The 18,266-nt window shown below is 35.5% G+C and overlaps 1 protein-coding gene across 9 annotated transcripts in view; it reads right to left on the reverse strand.

Annotated features, from left to right (window-relative positions):
- The window catches only part of CPLANE1 (ciliogenesis and planar polarity effector 1), a 132,890-nt gene that overhangs the window by 101,380 nt on the left and 13,244 nt on the right, over positions 1 to 18,266 (reverse strand). For 8 of the 9 annotated variants that reach the window (XM_036846408.1, XM_036846411.1, XM_036846410.1 and 5 more), the window contains exons 9-18: positions 17,452 to 17,634; positions 14,997 to 15,246; positions 14,675 to 14,830; positions 13,732 to 14,501; positions 12,985 to 13,193; positions 12,706 to 12,786; positions 9,354 to 9,518; positions 5,783 to 5,956; positions 1,818 to 2,046; positions 582 to 721 (exon numbers count right to left, since the gene is read on the reverse strand). In XM_036846408.1, coding sequence (XP_036702303.1) covers positions 582 to 721; positions 1,818 to 2,046; positions 5,783 to 5,956; positions 9,354 to 9,518; positions 12,706 to 12,786; positions 12,985 to 13,193; positions 13,732 to 14,501; positions 14,675 to 14,830; positions 14,997 to 15,246; positions 17,452 to 17,634 — 2,357 coding nt within the window. The remainder of the gene's footprint in view (positions 1 to 581; positions 722 to 1,817; positions 2,047 to 5,782; positions 5,957 to 9,353; positions 9,519 to 12,705; positions 12,787 to 12,984; positions 13,194 to 13,731; positions 14,502 to 14,674; positions 14,831 to 14,996; positions 15,247 to 17,451; positions 17,635 to 18,266) is intronic. The other variant, XM_036846416.1, reaches the window with a different exon arrangement.

Consider the following 18,266-nt stretch of genomic DNA (forward strand, 5'->3'; position numbering starts at 1 on the left):
AGAAAATCTAAATGCAGCAAAATACCACTAGTATAAAGAAAGGTTATGTATGGAAAAACAGAGTATCATTCAGATACTGAACATTGTATTTTGAACTGCATCAGTTTGGGATGCTCCCATTAAGAATAAATAGCAAAATTTTTTGATAAGCTTATTACTTCAAAGCATTAATATATGTGTGGGTACTTAAAAGCTTTTTAAAATACCGTAAGCTTGGGCTTCCCTGGTGGCGCAGTGGTTGAGAATCTGCCTGCTAATGCAGGGGACACAGGTTCAAGCCCTGGTCTGGGAAGATCCCACATGCCGCGGAGCAGCTAGGCCCGTGAGCCACAACTACCGAGCCTATGCGCCTGGAGCCTGTGCTCTGCAACAAGAGAGGCCGCGATAGTGAGAGGCCCGCGCACCGCAATGAAGAGTGGCCCCCGCTTGCCGCAACTAGAGAAAGCCCTCGCACAGAAACGAAGACCCAACACAGCCAAAAATAAATAAATAAATTAATTAATTAATTAATTAATTAAAAATACCATAAGCTTTATATTAATTAAGCTGATACATGTGTCGACCATACATAGGTAACACACCTGTAAACTGTTTGTATTTTGAGCCCATTTCATTTTTTGCTTCCAAAGAGGCTGGCTGACCTAAAAAACGCTGCAGTTTTTCCTGGAAAATCTGTGCTGGAGTCATATTTAATGGTAGATTCAGACCCTTTTTCCTGGACCTGAAATCACATCAAATTAAGGGAAAAGAATACAAATTTTGAAAAAAGGAAACATACACACATCAAGAACTAAACATGAAATTTTAAAGAACAGAGAAATTCACTTTATTCATTCTGTATTTAGACAAGAAATAAGCAAGGAAATACTGTATTAAGGATAGTATTAAGGCTTTCCATAATTATGGTACTAATATATCTCCTCATCCTTACCTCCCACTGCTGCCCTACATACGTACTCTATCCAAACCAAACCAAATTTGCTTTTGCCATATGCCTCTGCTCACGTTTGGAATGTTCTCTCTCCCTACAGCTACTCAGTTTGTCAAGATCCCATCTTCCCTTCAATGCCCATCTCAAATGACATCTCCCACATAAAGTATTTACTGTCCTTCCCTCACTTGATATTATTGCTCTCCCTACTGTACCACGGGCACTTTTCTTACCATACTATGTAAATTATGATAATGTTTTGTCCTATTTTCTCTATTAAACTATAAATGCCTAAGCATAGAAACTATGTGCCATTTAAGTTTACAATCCACTAAAATACCTGGCATAGAGCTTGGTACAGAGTGGTTACTTAATAAATAAATATACATTGAATTATTGAATTAAAAAAATATAGAAGACACAGCAATACCATAACCTTCAGAATAGTTAAAATATAGGGATTAGTTTGATTAGCTTAAAACTCAAATCCTGTTTGGGAAAGACAAACTCTCCCATTGACTATAGGCCCTTTGAGGGCACTACTAACAAATTAATGTGCTAAATAGATGTTTTAACACCATAAGTAAGCCTCTGATCTGTCCAATACAGTAGCCACTAGCTGCATATAGCTCTCTAAATTTAAATTAATTAAAATTAGATGGAAAATCCAGTTCCTTGGTCTTACTATCCACATTTCAAGTGCTCAATAAATACATGTGGCTAGTAGCTATCAGATTGGATAGCACATACAGAATACTTCCATTACTGAAAAAAGTTCTATTGGACAATGCTGAACTAAGGATTCCACAAAATGCGTAAATACCAGCAATGAGTGAAATAAAAAATATTTTGGATGACACCATCATACTTTCCTAAAAATACATACCTTGTGAAATTGCTATCATGTTTACAGAACAATTGCAAGGCCACACCAATGGAAACAGACGTCTTCCAGTCTCCAAGTTTATGTGCCAACCACACAGCTTCTGGAACCAGGCCACCAATAAATAATAATTCAAGGGCATATTCAACTGTCCACACATTAGAAAGATTCTGCTCTCTAACAACACTGGCCACCTTTGAGTGTTGCAAAGGAATAAGTCGAAAGGGCTGCTCTGTGAGTAAATTAAGGAAAATGGATTTTACAATTATATATACAAGAACTCATACCTCCTTATATAGATCTCTTCAATCAGTATTTCCTACACAAAACCACAACAAGGAAGATACATACAAAATGGCCTAAAATAATGCTTAACATACTTTAGAATAGTTTTTTTAACACTGAACACTGTGTCTCTTTAGTGGGTCATGAAGCAAATGTCAGCATTCCTAAAAAAATGAAACAGAGTAGACATAGAAACAAAAGAGTATCAGAATGCATTACACAAAATAAAGGTAAATAAGTACAGTTTAATGAAACTTTTTGGTCAGATAATATAAACATACACACACATGTAAATGTACCGGTCACAGTGTACAGTTTACTACTGTGGGCTGCTCTGAAATATACAGCTATTTCTCCTACTGCATATGAAATTTGGAGGGCAGAGACTGCATTTTACCTGACTTTGCAGTCCTCATAGTGTCATGGGATAAAAAACTAGTTTGAGGTAATACTCAAGCATATTAAATGTTCAATGTATTAGTGTTTAACAGAAAGTAGAAAACTGTGATTTTCAGTAATCCTGAATAAATGACAAGATTTCAGTCTGGCCTGAGATTAAATACAAAGGGTAATAATATCCTTCTCCCCAGCCGTCTGTATCTTTCCCTAATTAAAGTAACTTGAATGAGAAATTTGAAAATACGATGACAGAACTGTTATCTTTTAAAAAATACATATTGCTAAGATTTTCACTCACTCCCTCAAAATAAAACTGGTAATTAGTATATGTAGGTTTTTGCTCCTTGAAATGAAATGATTAGCTTCTTATGTGATCTGCATAGGCTCTGCCCACACCAAGCACTAACATTTTAGCTCTTTGACAAAGATATGGAAAGAAACGAAAAATTTAGTCAATCAATGACTGTATGATTCTGCATAGCCAGGAGATTGATGAAATTTTTCCAGTTTTTAATTCACTATGAGTAAGGCACTGTACCATTAAAAGAACTTGAATGATTTAATTTTCTGAAAATTTTACTGCTTTCACACAGCAAACATCATACCAAATAAGCAACTCCCCCAATACATTCTGCCACTAGTTCTGATTTAAAAGATTAACATGAAATATATTCTAAGTCAAGCCTGCTAATATCATTTTTCAAGACAGAGGGAGATTAAAGAAATTAAAGGATATATACCAACTTTCAGATATTTAAATTTTCAACAATCATAGTCTAGTCTCGGGCATAGGAAAAGAACACAAAGCCTTCTCTCCTACTCTCTCCTCTAACTGGGAAGAGATTTACGTAGGGAATAAAAAGGTGTGTCTCTGAGCTTTTATGAATGTTTATGAATCTGCCCAGAAACAATTCAATAACTCTGTCACTTTTCTTCACAAAGTGTGATAAATATCAGTCTCCCTTAGGTATGTAAAGTCATCTGTAAAGATAAAAATCATGAGCAAAGAGCAAAAGTCCTATAATATTGTAGGACAGAAAGATAAGAAATAAAGACAAATCTTCTGAATACAAGGATTGTACCTTTTTTTTTTTTTAGATTTTTCTAAAATCCACATGAGGGCTTCCCTGGTGGCGCAGTGGTTAAGAATCCGCCTGCCAATGCAGGGGGCACGGGTTCGAGCCCTGGTCCAGGAAGATCCCACATGCCGCGGAGCAACTAAGCCTGCGCACCACAACTACTGAGACTGTGCTCTAGAGCCCGCAAGCCACAACTACTGGGCCCATGTGCCACAACTACTGAAGCCCACGCGCCTAGAGCCCGTGCTCCGCAACAAGAGAAGCCACCACAATGAGAAGCCCGCGCACGGCAACGAAGACCCAACGCAGCCATAAATAAATAAATAAATAAATAATATATTTTAAAAAATAAAAACCACATGAGTTCTGCCTCTCTCCTTTAGTAAAATTATATGGATTAAGGATACAATTTGTTATCAGAAACATTATTACCAAAAATAGGGAGCACAAGTACTAAATACCTCAGTTGTGACAAAATAAAGAGAGCTTAAATGAAAAACTATTGTAATAATAATAAATAGTGTCAAATGTACAAGGAAATAAGTAACATCCAACTGAGAGGTTCAGTCAGAGGAAAGCATAAAGGTGAGAGAAAGAAGCACAGGCTGTTCTCAGGGAGAAAAGGAGGGAGCACCAGCTGAAACTGAGTTAGTGGCCAATGGAGAGGGAAAGGAGAGAAGGTAGATCCCGGAAAAACAGAGCACCTGTTTCTCTGTTTACACCAGCTCTCTAAGAGAAGCCATAATCAGGTCAGGGCCAACTTTTCTTCCCCAGGGAAGCAGACATCTATGAAAAGGAACCTCTAGACAATTTCCTTTCTGATCCTACCTTACATATAAGGCTCTCTAGGGTCTAGAAGCTCCTGAAAACCCTGATGACACTAGAGTCTAACATTACTGTTGAAGCATCCAAGTGGGTGGGGACAGTCCTCCACTCCCACCCACACCCTGAGAAAATTACATTAGAGTCCGAACACATAGCTCAAAATCCACAGATCTGTGATTAAATCTGATGACCACTTGTTGCTACTTCTATTAAACTTCTAATTATATTACATCTTGTACTACTCTAATCTATGTGTGCCTTGTACATGTTTATCAGTTCATGTTATTTCCTGCTTAAAGCCCTCCAATCACTTCCCATTGTACCTAAAATAAAATTCAGATTTCATACCCTGGCTTACATCACCTGGCCGTCTATCTCTGTCTTCATCTCATACCACTCTCTACCTCACCCTCTTTGCTCCAGCTACACCAGTCTTTCAGTTTCTCAGACACATCAAGTTTGTCCTTGCTCTAGAGCCTTTGCACAGGCTCAGGTTATAATGCTCTACGTCCTATGTGTCCATGGCTGGCTCTTTCTTGTCATTAAGAGTTCAGCTTAAATGTCACCCCCGCAGAGAGCTCTTCCCTAAATTCACCACCTGAACTACCGACTCAGTCACAATACATTTCTCTACTTCAGTTCTCTGCATAATAAGTATCACAATTTGATAGATCTTTGTTTATATATGAATTTATTTAATTTTCTGTCTCAATCTATTAGATGTAATTCCATAAAAGAACAGGTATTTCATCTGTTTTGTTCATGGCAGTTAGGATAAATCTGTTTCAAATGTCAAGACAAGACAAAACTACAGATGTTTTCATATTAATTTCATATGGTGCAAGCTAATATATTTCCAGCACCTACAACACTACTTGACAGCAGGCACTAATAAAAATTACTGGAATGAATGAATATCATAGAAATCTGTGTACATGTTTATTTCCATTAGGGTAGGGCAGTTACCTCACACAGATTAGGTACATTTTGACTCTATTAATGAAATGATTAAATAGAGCAAAGAAAATGATCCAAATAAAATTATAAAAGTAAAATGTCCAAATAAAATTAAATTCTAAATTAGCATCCTCAAAATTTGTTAAATTACCACATTTTTATAGCCCTTTTACTTTAAAAATGGAAACTTTATAAATGCCAATGTGTCCAAAATTTGCAATTTAAAAATACATATTCAATAAAAACAAGTCCAAAGCAATTACCTTTCTCAGATTATATTCATTCGTAAATAGTCACTTGCGTTATCTCCTTAGCGTTCAGGCACTGAGCTAGAACAGTTTTATTTCCATAGACTAATGATCACCGTATAATATGATTTTAAATATTATGTGCAAAAACAAGGCGAGAAAATTATTTGTTTACCTGTTTTAATATGAAGGGGAGGAAGAACATTCACATTGTGAGGTGGCAAAATGCAAAGCAGCTGATTGGTGAAATAGGCAGCCATGAAGCGAGCCATGGACTGGATAACCCTCACCGCCGCTTCAGGATGAACATTTCCAGTCACTCCAAACTCACAATGAGACTTCTCAGGAACTGCAGGATACACCAAATGACCAAAGGAGAGTCTGACCAAACTATCAAAAGTAGTAATATTTAAGTTCCCAACATTATGCAACAAGAAAATTATAATTACAACTTTTTTCTGAGATGAACGCCTATGGCTTACATAAGTTAACTTATAATAGCTATCTACACTTCTTGAAGACAATAGAACAAAAATAATTAGCTCATAATTACGAGCACATACACTTAGGAACTCTTTGTAACCTCAAGCTACTAGTTTTATCTAAAAACATGGAAGGATCTATACAAACAATCCAGCCATAATGGACTTGCAAGTTTAGCATTTCATTATTTATTTTCCCTTCTTTCTTCCCTTTCTAATTTTCTTTCTTTAATGAAAGGAGGCAGGGTTTACTACAAAGATAATCTGAAAAGCACCAGAGCAGTGATTCTTCATGCTTTTTTCTGTACTGTTAGGTCTGGATATTATGATATACTTCCATTAGTAAGAGTAACTCCTTACCATAAGATTCTTCTGGGAGGTATGGACAAAAGGAACACGTGGAGTGGAGGGAGAAGGCAGGGGAGGGAGAGAGTTACATCACTATTTCTAGGGTGATTCTGATATAAACTAGCAGGAGCAAACATGTGTCATCCCTATTTGAAAATCAAAACTCAATAATATAAATTGGCATTCAGATATATGAAAATAAACAGTTAAAACTATTAAACACAGATAAATACTAAGTTAACATTAATTTTTATAAAATGTATGCCCCAACAATGGCAAAGTATCTTTCTTTCTCAGAAGTCACTTGGGGGAATTCCCTGGTGGGCCAATGGTTAGGACTCCGTGCTTCCACTGCAGGGGTCCCGGGTTTGATCCCTGGTTGTGAGAACTAAGATCCCACAAGCCATGTGGCACAGCCAAAAAAAAAAAGAAAAAAAAGAAAGGAAGTCACTTGGTAGGTATTCACAATAATATTAAGTTCTATATGTGTATGGCCATTTCTATCTTGTCACTTCTTGGAAGCTTGTGCCTGGTTTCCTCCGGACTTCACCCCATGCTCCTTTTCCCTTTGCTGATTTTGCTTTGTATCCTTCCATTGTAATGAATCACAGCTGTGAGTACAACTATATACTAGGTCCTGTGAGTCCTCCCTGTGAATCCCTGAACTTGGGGGTAGTCTTGGGGACTCCTGACCCAGTAGGGATATGACTAATATACTCTAAACAATTGTCATTAAAAATTAAAACAAATACATTACAATAGGTTCAACTTATCTTGAAATTTATTATCATGTCATGACAATATTACTGGAAAAAAAAAAAAAAAAGAATATCAGTCAGTTAAAAAGTCACACATAAAAGTCTTCCACTCATACACAGCTACGAGTCTTCTTGGAGGGCAATTTGACACCAGGCATCAGAAGTCTTAAAACCATGGATTCTCTTTGATCCTGTACCCTCATTTCTCAAAATTTAACCTAGAGATATTATTAGTAATGTTCACAAAAATTTATGTACACTACAGCATTACTTAAAATATCAATAGTAAATAGGTGGTACCAATCTAAAATGTGCAATAATGAGGAAAAGGCTTAATAGGTTTTTAAAAAGAATATTATTTACATTGGAAAATATTCATCATAATATTAAGTTTAAAAGATTACAGGGCTTCCCTGGTGGTGCAGTGGTTGAGAATCTTCCTGCCGATGCAGGGGACACGGGTTCGAGCCCTGTGGGAGGATCCCACATGCCGCGGAGCAACTAGGCCCGTGAGCCACAATTACTGAGCCTGCGCGTCTGGAGCCTGTGCTCCGCAACACGAGAGGCCGCAATGGTGAGAGGCCCGCACACCGCGATGAAGAGTGGCCCCCGCTTGCCGCAACTAGAGAAAGCCCTCGCACAAACGAAGACCCAACACAGCCATAAATAAATAAATAAAATTTTTTAAAAAATTCTTAAAAAAAAAATTACAAAACAGAATATACATATATAAATGTATATAGACAAAAAATGGTTGAATTAAGTGATTTTATTTTCTTCTTTAAGCCTTTCCATATTTCAAAATTGTCTAAAATGAACTTGTATTACTTCTGTAATGAACACAAAAATTTAAAAAGACAAATATCACCAAAAGTAAGAAATCTATAAACAGTGGCTGCATATGACATCACTTATACGTGGAATCTAAAAAAATGATACAAATGAACTTATTTACAAAACAGAAACAGACTCACAGACTCACAGACTCACAGACTCAAAAACAAACTTACGGTTAGCAAAGGGGAAAAGTGGAGGGGGAGGGATAAATCAGGAGTTTGGGAGTAACATATACACACTACTGTATAAAAACTAGATAATCAAGAAGGACCTACTGTATAGCACAGGGAGCTCTACTCAGTATTCTGTAATAACCTACATGGGAAAAGAATCTGAAAAAAAATGGATATACGTGTAACAACCACTTTGGTGTACACCTGAAACTAACACAACATTGTAAATCAGCTATACCCCAGTATAAAATAAAAATTAAATTTAAAAAAAATGCAGAGAAAATATGAATACCAGAATAAAAATGTCATGGTATTCTACCATCTATCTCACCTCAAAACAAACAAAACAAAACAACAACAACAACAAAAAAAACAGTGGCTGAAGCCAAAGAAACTAATACTGTTCTGATAAACCAGTGAAAATCAAAGAAAGGGTTTTATGTAAGAGATGGGCCCCACTTCTCAAACTATTTTTAGAAGTCTTTGTAAACTAACTTCTTTTGATCACTATTTTCCACCAGTAAAATTATGTTCTAAACCAATAAATAATCAGTTATTAGAAAAAAAACAAACAAAACTCCATTAGAGTCATGAACTCCATTTAGAAAGTTCTGATATATTAAGCCTTTCTGACACATTCATACGCACAGTATACATCTAATGGTCTACGACCGTATAACCATTATAACTATATTATGTGTTCATTCATATATATCTTTTACTCTGGTTACTGCTTAATTTAAATATACCTCTTTTAAAAAGGACAATCCAAATATTCTGCAGCCTATTAAGTAATTTTAAAAAGACTCAGAATACCTCAGAAAGTGATTTTCATCACTTTACTAAACAACCTTAAGCAACCATTAAAGAAAATATGAACATATCAAGGAAAGGTACTTGGGTACCTAATATTACATCTAACAAATAGGGCTGTGAGACAATTATATCAGTTCAGCAGGCAATTACTGCTAAGCCTAGAGACCCAAAGATTAAAAACAAACAAAAACATGATCCTTGCTGAGAAGCTGACAGTCCAAAATTTACCACAATAGGGCAGAGCAACCAACTTTTACGTATAAGCAATTTCATATCTACACTTATAAATACAAATTACTAACATTAAACATACTGATTTTTGAAAAGCATACCTGAACAATCTTCATTTTCTTTTACAGGTAGGTGGGACCATATCAGTATTTCTCTTACTAGCTGATCACATAATCCTTGAGCATCATTTAAATTATAGTTATAGAGGTGGCAGTACAAAAGGGAAAGATAATAGCGTATCTGAAGAAAACATATCCTTCTTCCTCCTTAAACAGGGAAGAATTACACTTACATTAAAAACATGTTAGCTAAAAAACAAAACAAAACAAAAAAAAAACATGTTAGCTAGGTAATGTTCTTGATCTGGGTGCTGGGTAGGCAGGAATGTTCAGTTTATAAAAATTCATCAAGCTGTACATTCATGTTATGTGAACTTTTCTGTACCTGTTTTATACTTTAATAAAAAACAGGTAAGCAATATTTTGTTCCTTTTCATTTTAAGTTCTGAACAATTTTATTTTCTTTGATCAGGCGCTAGAATGACTAAGAATTTATCCAAAGAGAGGTGCACATCCTCATCTCAGTACTAAGGTCCACTAACGACATCTATCTCAAGTACACATGGTATGAAACAGAAGGGAACATGCTAAAAATAAAAATTTTTTAAAAACCACACAAGAAATCATACAAATATCAAACAGACAGTCAAAGAGACTTTCCAAAGGAGAAGAAACACTATCCAATAAGATAGGAGCCCCTGACCACTGCCTTCAAACATCTGAAGGGTGCTTAGGACTGAGACTGCTGGCTGCCTGCTCCTTATCTATTCTTTCTGAGTAAAAGAATTCTAATTTTATTTGAGGTTACAATGCACCCAGATCACAATTTCTTGCTAGATGTGGCCATGTGAAAATATGACAAGTTCTGAACCAAGAGATAATATTGTACAGAACTGCTAGAAAAGCTGCTTAAAGAGAGGTAACTCAGCTAGGAGGTACACCCTTTCTTGCCCTTCCTGCCTTCCTCCTTTCTGTTAACTAGATTATGTACATGATACCTGGGACTTCAGCACCCGTCTTAACTCATGTAATGGCCTTAAGACTGGAAGCAACACACTAAGGACGACGGTGTAGAAAAGCTAAAGGAGCATGAGTCCTTGATGAAACCACAGAAACACCAAATCAGCCCCAGACTATCAACTTCTGGCCTCCTTTCCTAAGAAGGAGAAATAAACTTCTTTCTTGTTGAAGCCAGTTATTTTCAGTCTCCATTACAAGAAACCATACCAAATGGATACAGTTGGAAATGAAATTAAATGAAAAGGTCTACAATGAGACTCATTATGAAAACTTTTCTTCATGAGAACTTATCACCTTCAATGCCACTCTTCTTCATCCAGTTGGACAATCCCCGAATCTCAGAACTACATTAGACTTCTTTCTCTAGTCGAGTCCAATTGATCAAAACTCTTAAATATCTGACAAATGTGACTTCTGTCCTCCAGTACTCTTGACGTTGCTTTGGTTCAGGACCTCCTCAACTAACTGTCTTGCTTCTAGGTAAAACCCACATCTCTACACCACATTCCTACAAATGGCCCTCCATAATGTACTAAAGTGATCTTTCCAAATGGCCTATATTTATTTGAAAAGTTCTTTCTTACATAAAGTATCTTAACTGACCCCACTGTCTTCAGGATAAAATCTTAATCCCATGGCACTGCAGAATATCTTCCTTTATCATCTGTTCTCTACCTCTCACTTTAGCACTCACCACCCTATCCTCAATATTACACACATATTTCAAATAATCTGGTCCTGTTAAAACTACCTGCAGTTTACCAAACTGCCATGGTTTCTCATGCCTTTTTGCTTTAGGAATGCTATATCCTTTGTTAAACCATTCCCACTCCTTCAACTGGACAATTTTCACTCAATTTTAAACGTCAGCTCCTCCAGGTTTTCCCCAGACTGCTGTTTGCACTCCAGCTCAGACTGTGTGCTTTCCCGGCACCTACCATAAAACATGATTAGAAACATTCTAGTTGTTTATGTGATCTCTCCTCCAGATTGTGGGCAACTTTAGGGTAATCTTGTTTATTTCAGTTATTCCTATTGCCTAATACACATAGCAGGCCCTCAATAAATACCAGTTAAGTAGATAAATTAATGAAACATACAAAGCCACATCAGTCAGAAAATGAATTTAATAATTGGCCAAACCTGACCAGGTAGTAGTTGCAGTCAAGGATAGCTCCAAGGTCACTAGCTGAGAACCTCTGTCATCTTACTCATACCCTCAGCCCTATATCATAAAAGCTATCACCAGTTTCTAGAATCCACACCCCTAGATTCTCATCAAAAACTCCATGTAGGAGACCTTCCCTGTTGGTCCAGTGGTTAAGAAACCGCCTTCCAATGCAGCGGACACAGGTTCAATCCCTGGTCGGGGAACTAAGATCCCACATGTCACGGGGCAACTAAGCCTGCACACCGCAACTTCTGAGCCTGCAAAACGCAACTACTGAGCCCATGCGCTCCAGAGCCTGAGTGCCACAACTAGAGTGAAGCCCGTGTGCTGCAATGAAGATCCTGCGTGCCGCAACCAAAACCCAATGCAGCCAAATAAATAAATATTAAAAAAAAAACTCCATGTAGCCCATAATAAGTCTAACTCACAGGAAATTCTTTCTTTTAATTTTTTAATCTTATTTTATTTTATTTTTGGCTGCATTGGGTCTTGGTCGCTGCACGCGGGCTTTCTCTAGTTGCAGTGAGCGGGGGCTGCTCTTCATTGCAGTACATGGGTTTCTCTTTGTTGCAGAGAATGGGCTCTAGGTGTGCAGGCTTCCGTAGTTGTAGCACGCAGGCTCGGTAGTTGTGGCACGCGGGTCCAGTTGCCCCATGGCATGTGGGATCTTCCCGGACCAGGGCTCGAACCTGTGTCCCCTGCATTGGCAGGCGGATTCTTAGCCACTGCGCTACCAGGGAGGTCCCACAGGAAATTCTTAAAGTTAAATTACTTAAGGGCAGAGAGCCTTAGCTCCATGTTTCTGTAAGTCTGTAATAAGGTGACAAATTATCTGACCCATAGTTTCTCGTTTAGATACTTGCAGTCCACTAAATGACAAAATATATTTTTTTTAAATTTGGGATTAAGTCTCATTTTTTTCCCTATCAACAATCAATCACAGGTTCCATCACTAACCAAAAAAAGGACAGAGGAGCCTTATTTATGGATAACAGAAAAAATTCTTGGTGTTACAATTTCCAAGACTAAGAATAATTTTAAATAACTATTTCTGACAGTAAAGGTACCGACAATATGTATTCTATTTGAGCATTAAGAAACTATGAGCACTCAGAAATCTGAAATAATTTTTAAGCTCAACAGCATGCTAAAATATGGTCCTACCAATATTATGGCAAATATTATTTTTTAACACTCCCCTACCTTTCTCTTGGGTTTCTTGAAGAGCTTTCTTCCATAGTTGAACAGACTTTTCATATGATCCTAATAGGAAACACTCTTCCCCTACAAAGTTTTTAACCAAAAATTAGTGCTGGTTAATTAAATTACTTTATAAACATGTACTTATTTTAAAATTTAGTGGATACAGCTCCGCTAGAAATTATTTTGAAAAGCAAATAATTGCAACCAATTAATAAAATCAAAGTCCAACTAACTATATCACTTATTCCTGGAGTTAGAAATTGTTTATAAGATACTGACCATTGATAGATTTAAGTTCTAAGGTCTGGTTCAAGCGAACTCCAGCAGTCTGCAATTTAGCCTGTATATGACATAACAGGGACTTGACAGTAGATGCTTCATGTGTCATCTTTTCAGTTAACTGTATGTCATCTTCAGGAACTCTTTGATTTAATTGTGTTTGATACCATAAAGTTTTTCTGTACAATACTCTCCAGAGAACAATCAATCTGCACACAAAATTAGGTAATCATAAAAATCAAATTTCAGACTAAGGATAAGAATGAGTATAGTCTCCTCATTAGCCTTTTTTTTTCTGCATGTATTCTTCACTGAGGTAATAACATGTATACAAACTGATCAGATTTAAATATAGCACAAAGTCCACTGATCAAAAAATGCATATTTTTAAAATTTTCATAAATGCTTTATGTACCTGTGGTCATTTTTCTATAGTGCTTATCTAAACCAAAATCCTTCAACAGTATCATGGATGCCCAAGACTAATAAAATATATGTGTTGAATAATATTTGGCATAAATCCTATAACATAAAATCTATAATGCTGAGTGCTAATGGGTACAAGGTTTCTTTTGAGGGTGATAAAAATATTCTGGAATTTGTGCTAATAGTTCTACAAGCCTGTGACTATACTAAAGATCACTGAATTGTACACTTTAAAATGGGGAATTTTACAGTGTGGGAATTATATCTCAATTTTGAAAAATCTATAAAGCTGATGGTCTCCTAATATTAAAGTCATTATACCTGTGTCCTGGCTGTTGAACAAAATTTAATACTTGAGGACGAATCTTGAAAGATGAATTCCAAGACCAGTTCTTCCGAGCACCACTATCTTGAAACATTTGAAAAATGGGTACCACCAATGAGTCTTGCTTTGCTGTTCTACTTCCATCAGTTGATGCTGAAATAACTTCTGGTTGAAGACTGTATACGCCATTTAAATGATCAGCTACCATTCTAAGTAAATGAAAACAGGCTAAAAGCTTCTTTGAGAATAACTGATTCTGTTGTGGCTGTGTCAGCAAAAGCTTTATAGTATTTGAGGTCAGCTTTACCAAATGTCCTACATCTTGTCTGTATCTCATATCCCAGTACTGGATTGATAAACACTGATGAAAAAGTTGAAAGATACAAAGTACCCATGCATTATGTCTTGGGCTCTTGCTTAAAAAAAGATCAAGTTTGGGGAAAGGACATTTTATAAATTGAAGAATGTACAAAAAATGAGTGATACAAACTACTGTGTAATTTAACATTAAATTTTTTTCTGTCACATTTTTTGAAATTCCTATAGTCCATGCTGCAAGAAGATTTTTCTGGACAGAATACAGTTCTGTAACAGTTTTATCCGTCTCCTCAGTATTATCTTTTGCATGTATGGTATCAAACATAGAAGCAAATTCCAATCTTCCTCCTTTGGCACTACTAAACAATAGATCATTCTTTTGGTTCCAAAAAGAGAATAAGCTGTTTGGAAAATGTTCGCCTTCATTAGTTTCTTCGGCTTCAAAATCCTAAAACATGAGTGAAAAAAATTATACTTAATATCATTTGATCCCTTACAAGTAGAATCACTTTAGTGCTCTCAAATTTCTCTTCCCTTTAATAAAAGAAAAAGAAAATATATTTCTTGGAATAAAGTCAATACGTAACTGTTCAAAGTAAATAAAACATTGTTACTAAGTACCTGCAAATCTGCTGTTTTTTCATTTAACTTCATTGTTTCTTCTGCCTGCAAGAATCTGGGAACAGTAGAATCAGCTAAATTTTCATTTCCGTGGTGTTTTAACAAGCTAGATCTTAGGGAATCCAGTGATTGCAAGTTCAGCCCTTGGCCTTTTGGCTATAGAAGAAAAAAGATTTCCAGAGCAAAATTTTATCGATAATTGTACTACAAACAATTAAAACATCTATAGATAACTGTATACAATCCAAGGCTGTCAGTACAGTTTTAAATCTGAAAGGACTAAGAAGTCAACTTTTACTAATGGTACCAAAAAGCACTATACCTTAGACAGCATCACACTTTGGTATGTTTTCTCAAGCCTCTGTGTTGAATCAAGTAGAAGGGATCTCATGAGCACTGATGGAGACAGATTATCAAGAAATCGAAGGGTTGTGACCATGTATCCATCAGAAATAATGAGGTAGGGTAACCGTGAATGTGCTTTTATAGAAAATCTCTGTCTCATAGGGTCACTATCAGAAGCTGATGAATTTACAGAATTATCTGAATCTTGAAGTGTAAACTGCTGTGGTCTAGCAAACAAACACCAAAATTCAAGAATTAGTAAGAGAAAAATCTTAAAGGAAACAATTATGTTATTCCAAAGAAAAAACAAAACAATTAAAAGTTCCAGAATGATGAAAAAGCAAGCAAATTAAATGCAAAAATATTAAATGTGCATATATCTGTGAGGAAAACATAAGTGATTAAATAATACAAGGTTTATGTGTTTTTTTTAATTTTCCCAGCGTTGTGGCACTTACTCTGTCTTGTTTTTAATCTAGTTTTATACAACCTTTTTCAGAAAATAATTGAGGCAGTTCATTTTTACTATTAAAGAGTTACTTACCTTTCCTTCTTACTATCTATTTAAATATACTTATAAGAATATAATTAGGAGCTATGAGTATATTTGTTATTAAGGAGGAGAAAGAAAAGAAACAGAGGACATTTGGAGAGGATGGTGATAAGTATAATTTTATCAGCTTAAGATTAAATCTGACTGAGTTTCCACATAAGTGTAGTTATTTACTGTTATGGTGGTGTACCTGATTCTGATTACTTAGTATCACTGATTATTAACTTTGGAGCTTTATAAATATAAAGAGAATAATGAAAATATAATTTTTTTTCTGGTTAGGAAACTAATCAAGTATAGATTTTATTAGCCAAATGATCCACAATAGAAGATTGGTTTTAGAATGTACATGCTGCGAAATTTATAAAACCATTAAAAAGTGACTCCATGGAAAGATGTATGACATACTGTCACATCAAAAAAGCAAAATAGTAAACAACATATATCATATAATTTATTTTGCTTTAAAAAAGAAACTAATATTGTTATAAATGTTATATAAAATTTTTAAATTTAGAGGACAACACACTAAAATGCTAATAATTGTTATCTCTGAGGAATAGGATTACAAGTCTCACTTTCTACATTATTTAGTTTTGTAACATTTGATTTTTAAGTTTTTTTAAAACAATGAATATGTATTACTTTTGTAATCAAAAAGAGCAATCCATTTTTTTTTTTTGAGCAATCCATTTTGAAAGGCCCTAAATACTAATTTTAAAGGAAAATGTGAGGAAATTTAAGTCAATTATGAATCAGACCATAAGAAATAAGGAAAAACACTTTCACTGCACGACGTGACAAGTTTTTCCATTAGAATTTTCTATTGCTAAAAATTAAGCAAAACTTTTTGCTAAATATAATCAAGGACACATCCTTCCTCAGTTTCTTTTCTATACAGCAAAGGGAATGGATTAGTTTCAAAGACCTTTTCCAATGCTTTTGATTTGTAAATAGGTGTCTATATGTGTCTAGCCATATATAATAATATCAACATCAATAACAGCAAATATTTACTGAGCACTTATTTTATGCCAGAACTGTGTTAAAGCAATTTATAATTATTTATTATCTTACTTCATTCCCTCAACTCTAAGAGACAATTACTGTCATCTTCATTTCACAGTAAAAGAAACAGAGTCTTAAGAATAAATAACTTACCCAAAGTCACACAACTAATAAGTAGAAGAACCAAGGTTTGAATCTTGTTCTGACTCCAAAGCCAAAATACTTCATGATCTCACAATTAAAAATTAAAATATGGCTAATTTCTAAAGTCTACTACCCATTTCCAACAACTTTTCTCCTTTTTCCCTCTGGGAGAAAAGTAGATACATATGCCAAGTTAATTTTTACCTAAGTGTTCTGCTTTTGAAACAATAAAAGATATATCACACTTCTATTAATTTTTATATCAAAGAAGTTACTTTTTTTAGTGCTATTGAATATTTAAATAACATATACTTACATAAGGTGTGGGATAGGGAGGGCAGGAGGGAGGGAGATGCAAGAGGGAAGAGATATGGGAACATATGTATATGTATAACTGATTCACTTTGTTATAAAGCAGAAACTAACACACCATTGTAAAGCAATTATACTCCAATAAAGATGTTAAAAACAAAAAAACAAAAAACAAAAACAAAAACAAAAACAAAAAACATATACTTACATAGTCACAATGTCAAATTTTCACCAGGATTAAGCCACAAAAAGAAACAGAAGAAAACTATAAATAAGAAGCAGATATTGAGATGACAGACTCAAAGAAAGAATAAGACAATTTGAAAGATGAAATTATATTAAAAAAATACACAGTAAAGTAATACCAAAAGAGAAAAACTTCTGTAAATAAATTAAAACAATTCAAATGTCTCACCTATATGTTATTAGTGGGTGAAGAGGAATAAATTCTGCTGGCCCAAATTCTATAGAGCAACCAAATGTAATTAACGTTAGCAATTCACCTTGGCAGGTCAATAAAATCAGGGAGCCACGTTTTAACACACAAGCCAGAAAGAGACTATCATGAGTCCAGCTGATATCACCTATCCAGTAGGACCTAGAAAAAGCAAGACAATATGTTTAGAAAGGACTCTCTACAATGTCTTTGACAATTTATAATGGCCAAGAAGGGGTGAGACGCTTCAAAAAATAAGGTCAAAAGAATGAATAGGGGCTTCCCTGGTGGCGCAGTGGTTGAGAATCTGCCTGCCGATGCAGGGGACACGGGTTCGAGCCCTGGTCTGGGAAGATCCCACATGCCGTGGAGCAGCTGGGCCCGTGAGCCACAATTACTGAGCCTGCGCGTCTGGAGCCTGTGCTCCGCAACAAGAGAGGCCGCGATAGTGAGAGGCCCGCACACCGCGATGAAGAGTGGCCCCCGCTCGCCGCAACTAGAGAAAGCCCTCGCACAGAAACGAAGACCCAACACAGCCATAAATAAATAAATAAACAAATACTTTAAAAAAAAAAAAAAAGAATGAATAATAGGCAAATGTCACGTACATTTCGTGTATTTTACTTCCCAGAAAAAAAGGTAAGAAAAAAGGAGTTTGCTCATAAACATCTACTCCATACAACATACCAATTAGAAATTTACTTAGATTCATAAGCAAATCATAAGATGAAAATATGACCTAACAAAGTAAAGTTTCTGTCACTTACATTATAATTAGAACAACTTCTAATCCT

This window comes from Balaenoptera musculus, chromosome 3, assembly GCF_009873245.2.
Source record: "Balaenoptera musculus isolate JJ_BM4_2016_0621 chromosome 3, mBalMus1.pri.v3, whole genome shotgun sequence".
NCBI classification, from domain to species: Eukaryota; Metazoa; Chordata; class Mammalia; order Artiodactyla; family Balaenopteridae; genus Balaenoptera; species Balaenoptera musculus.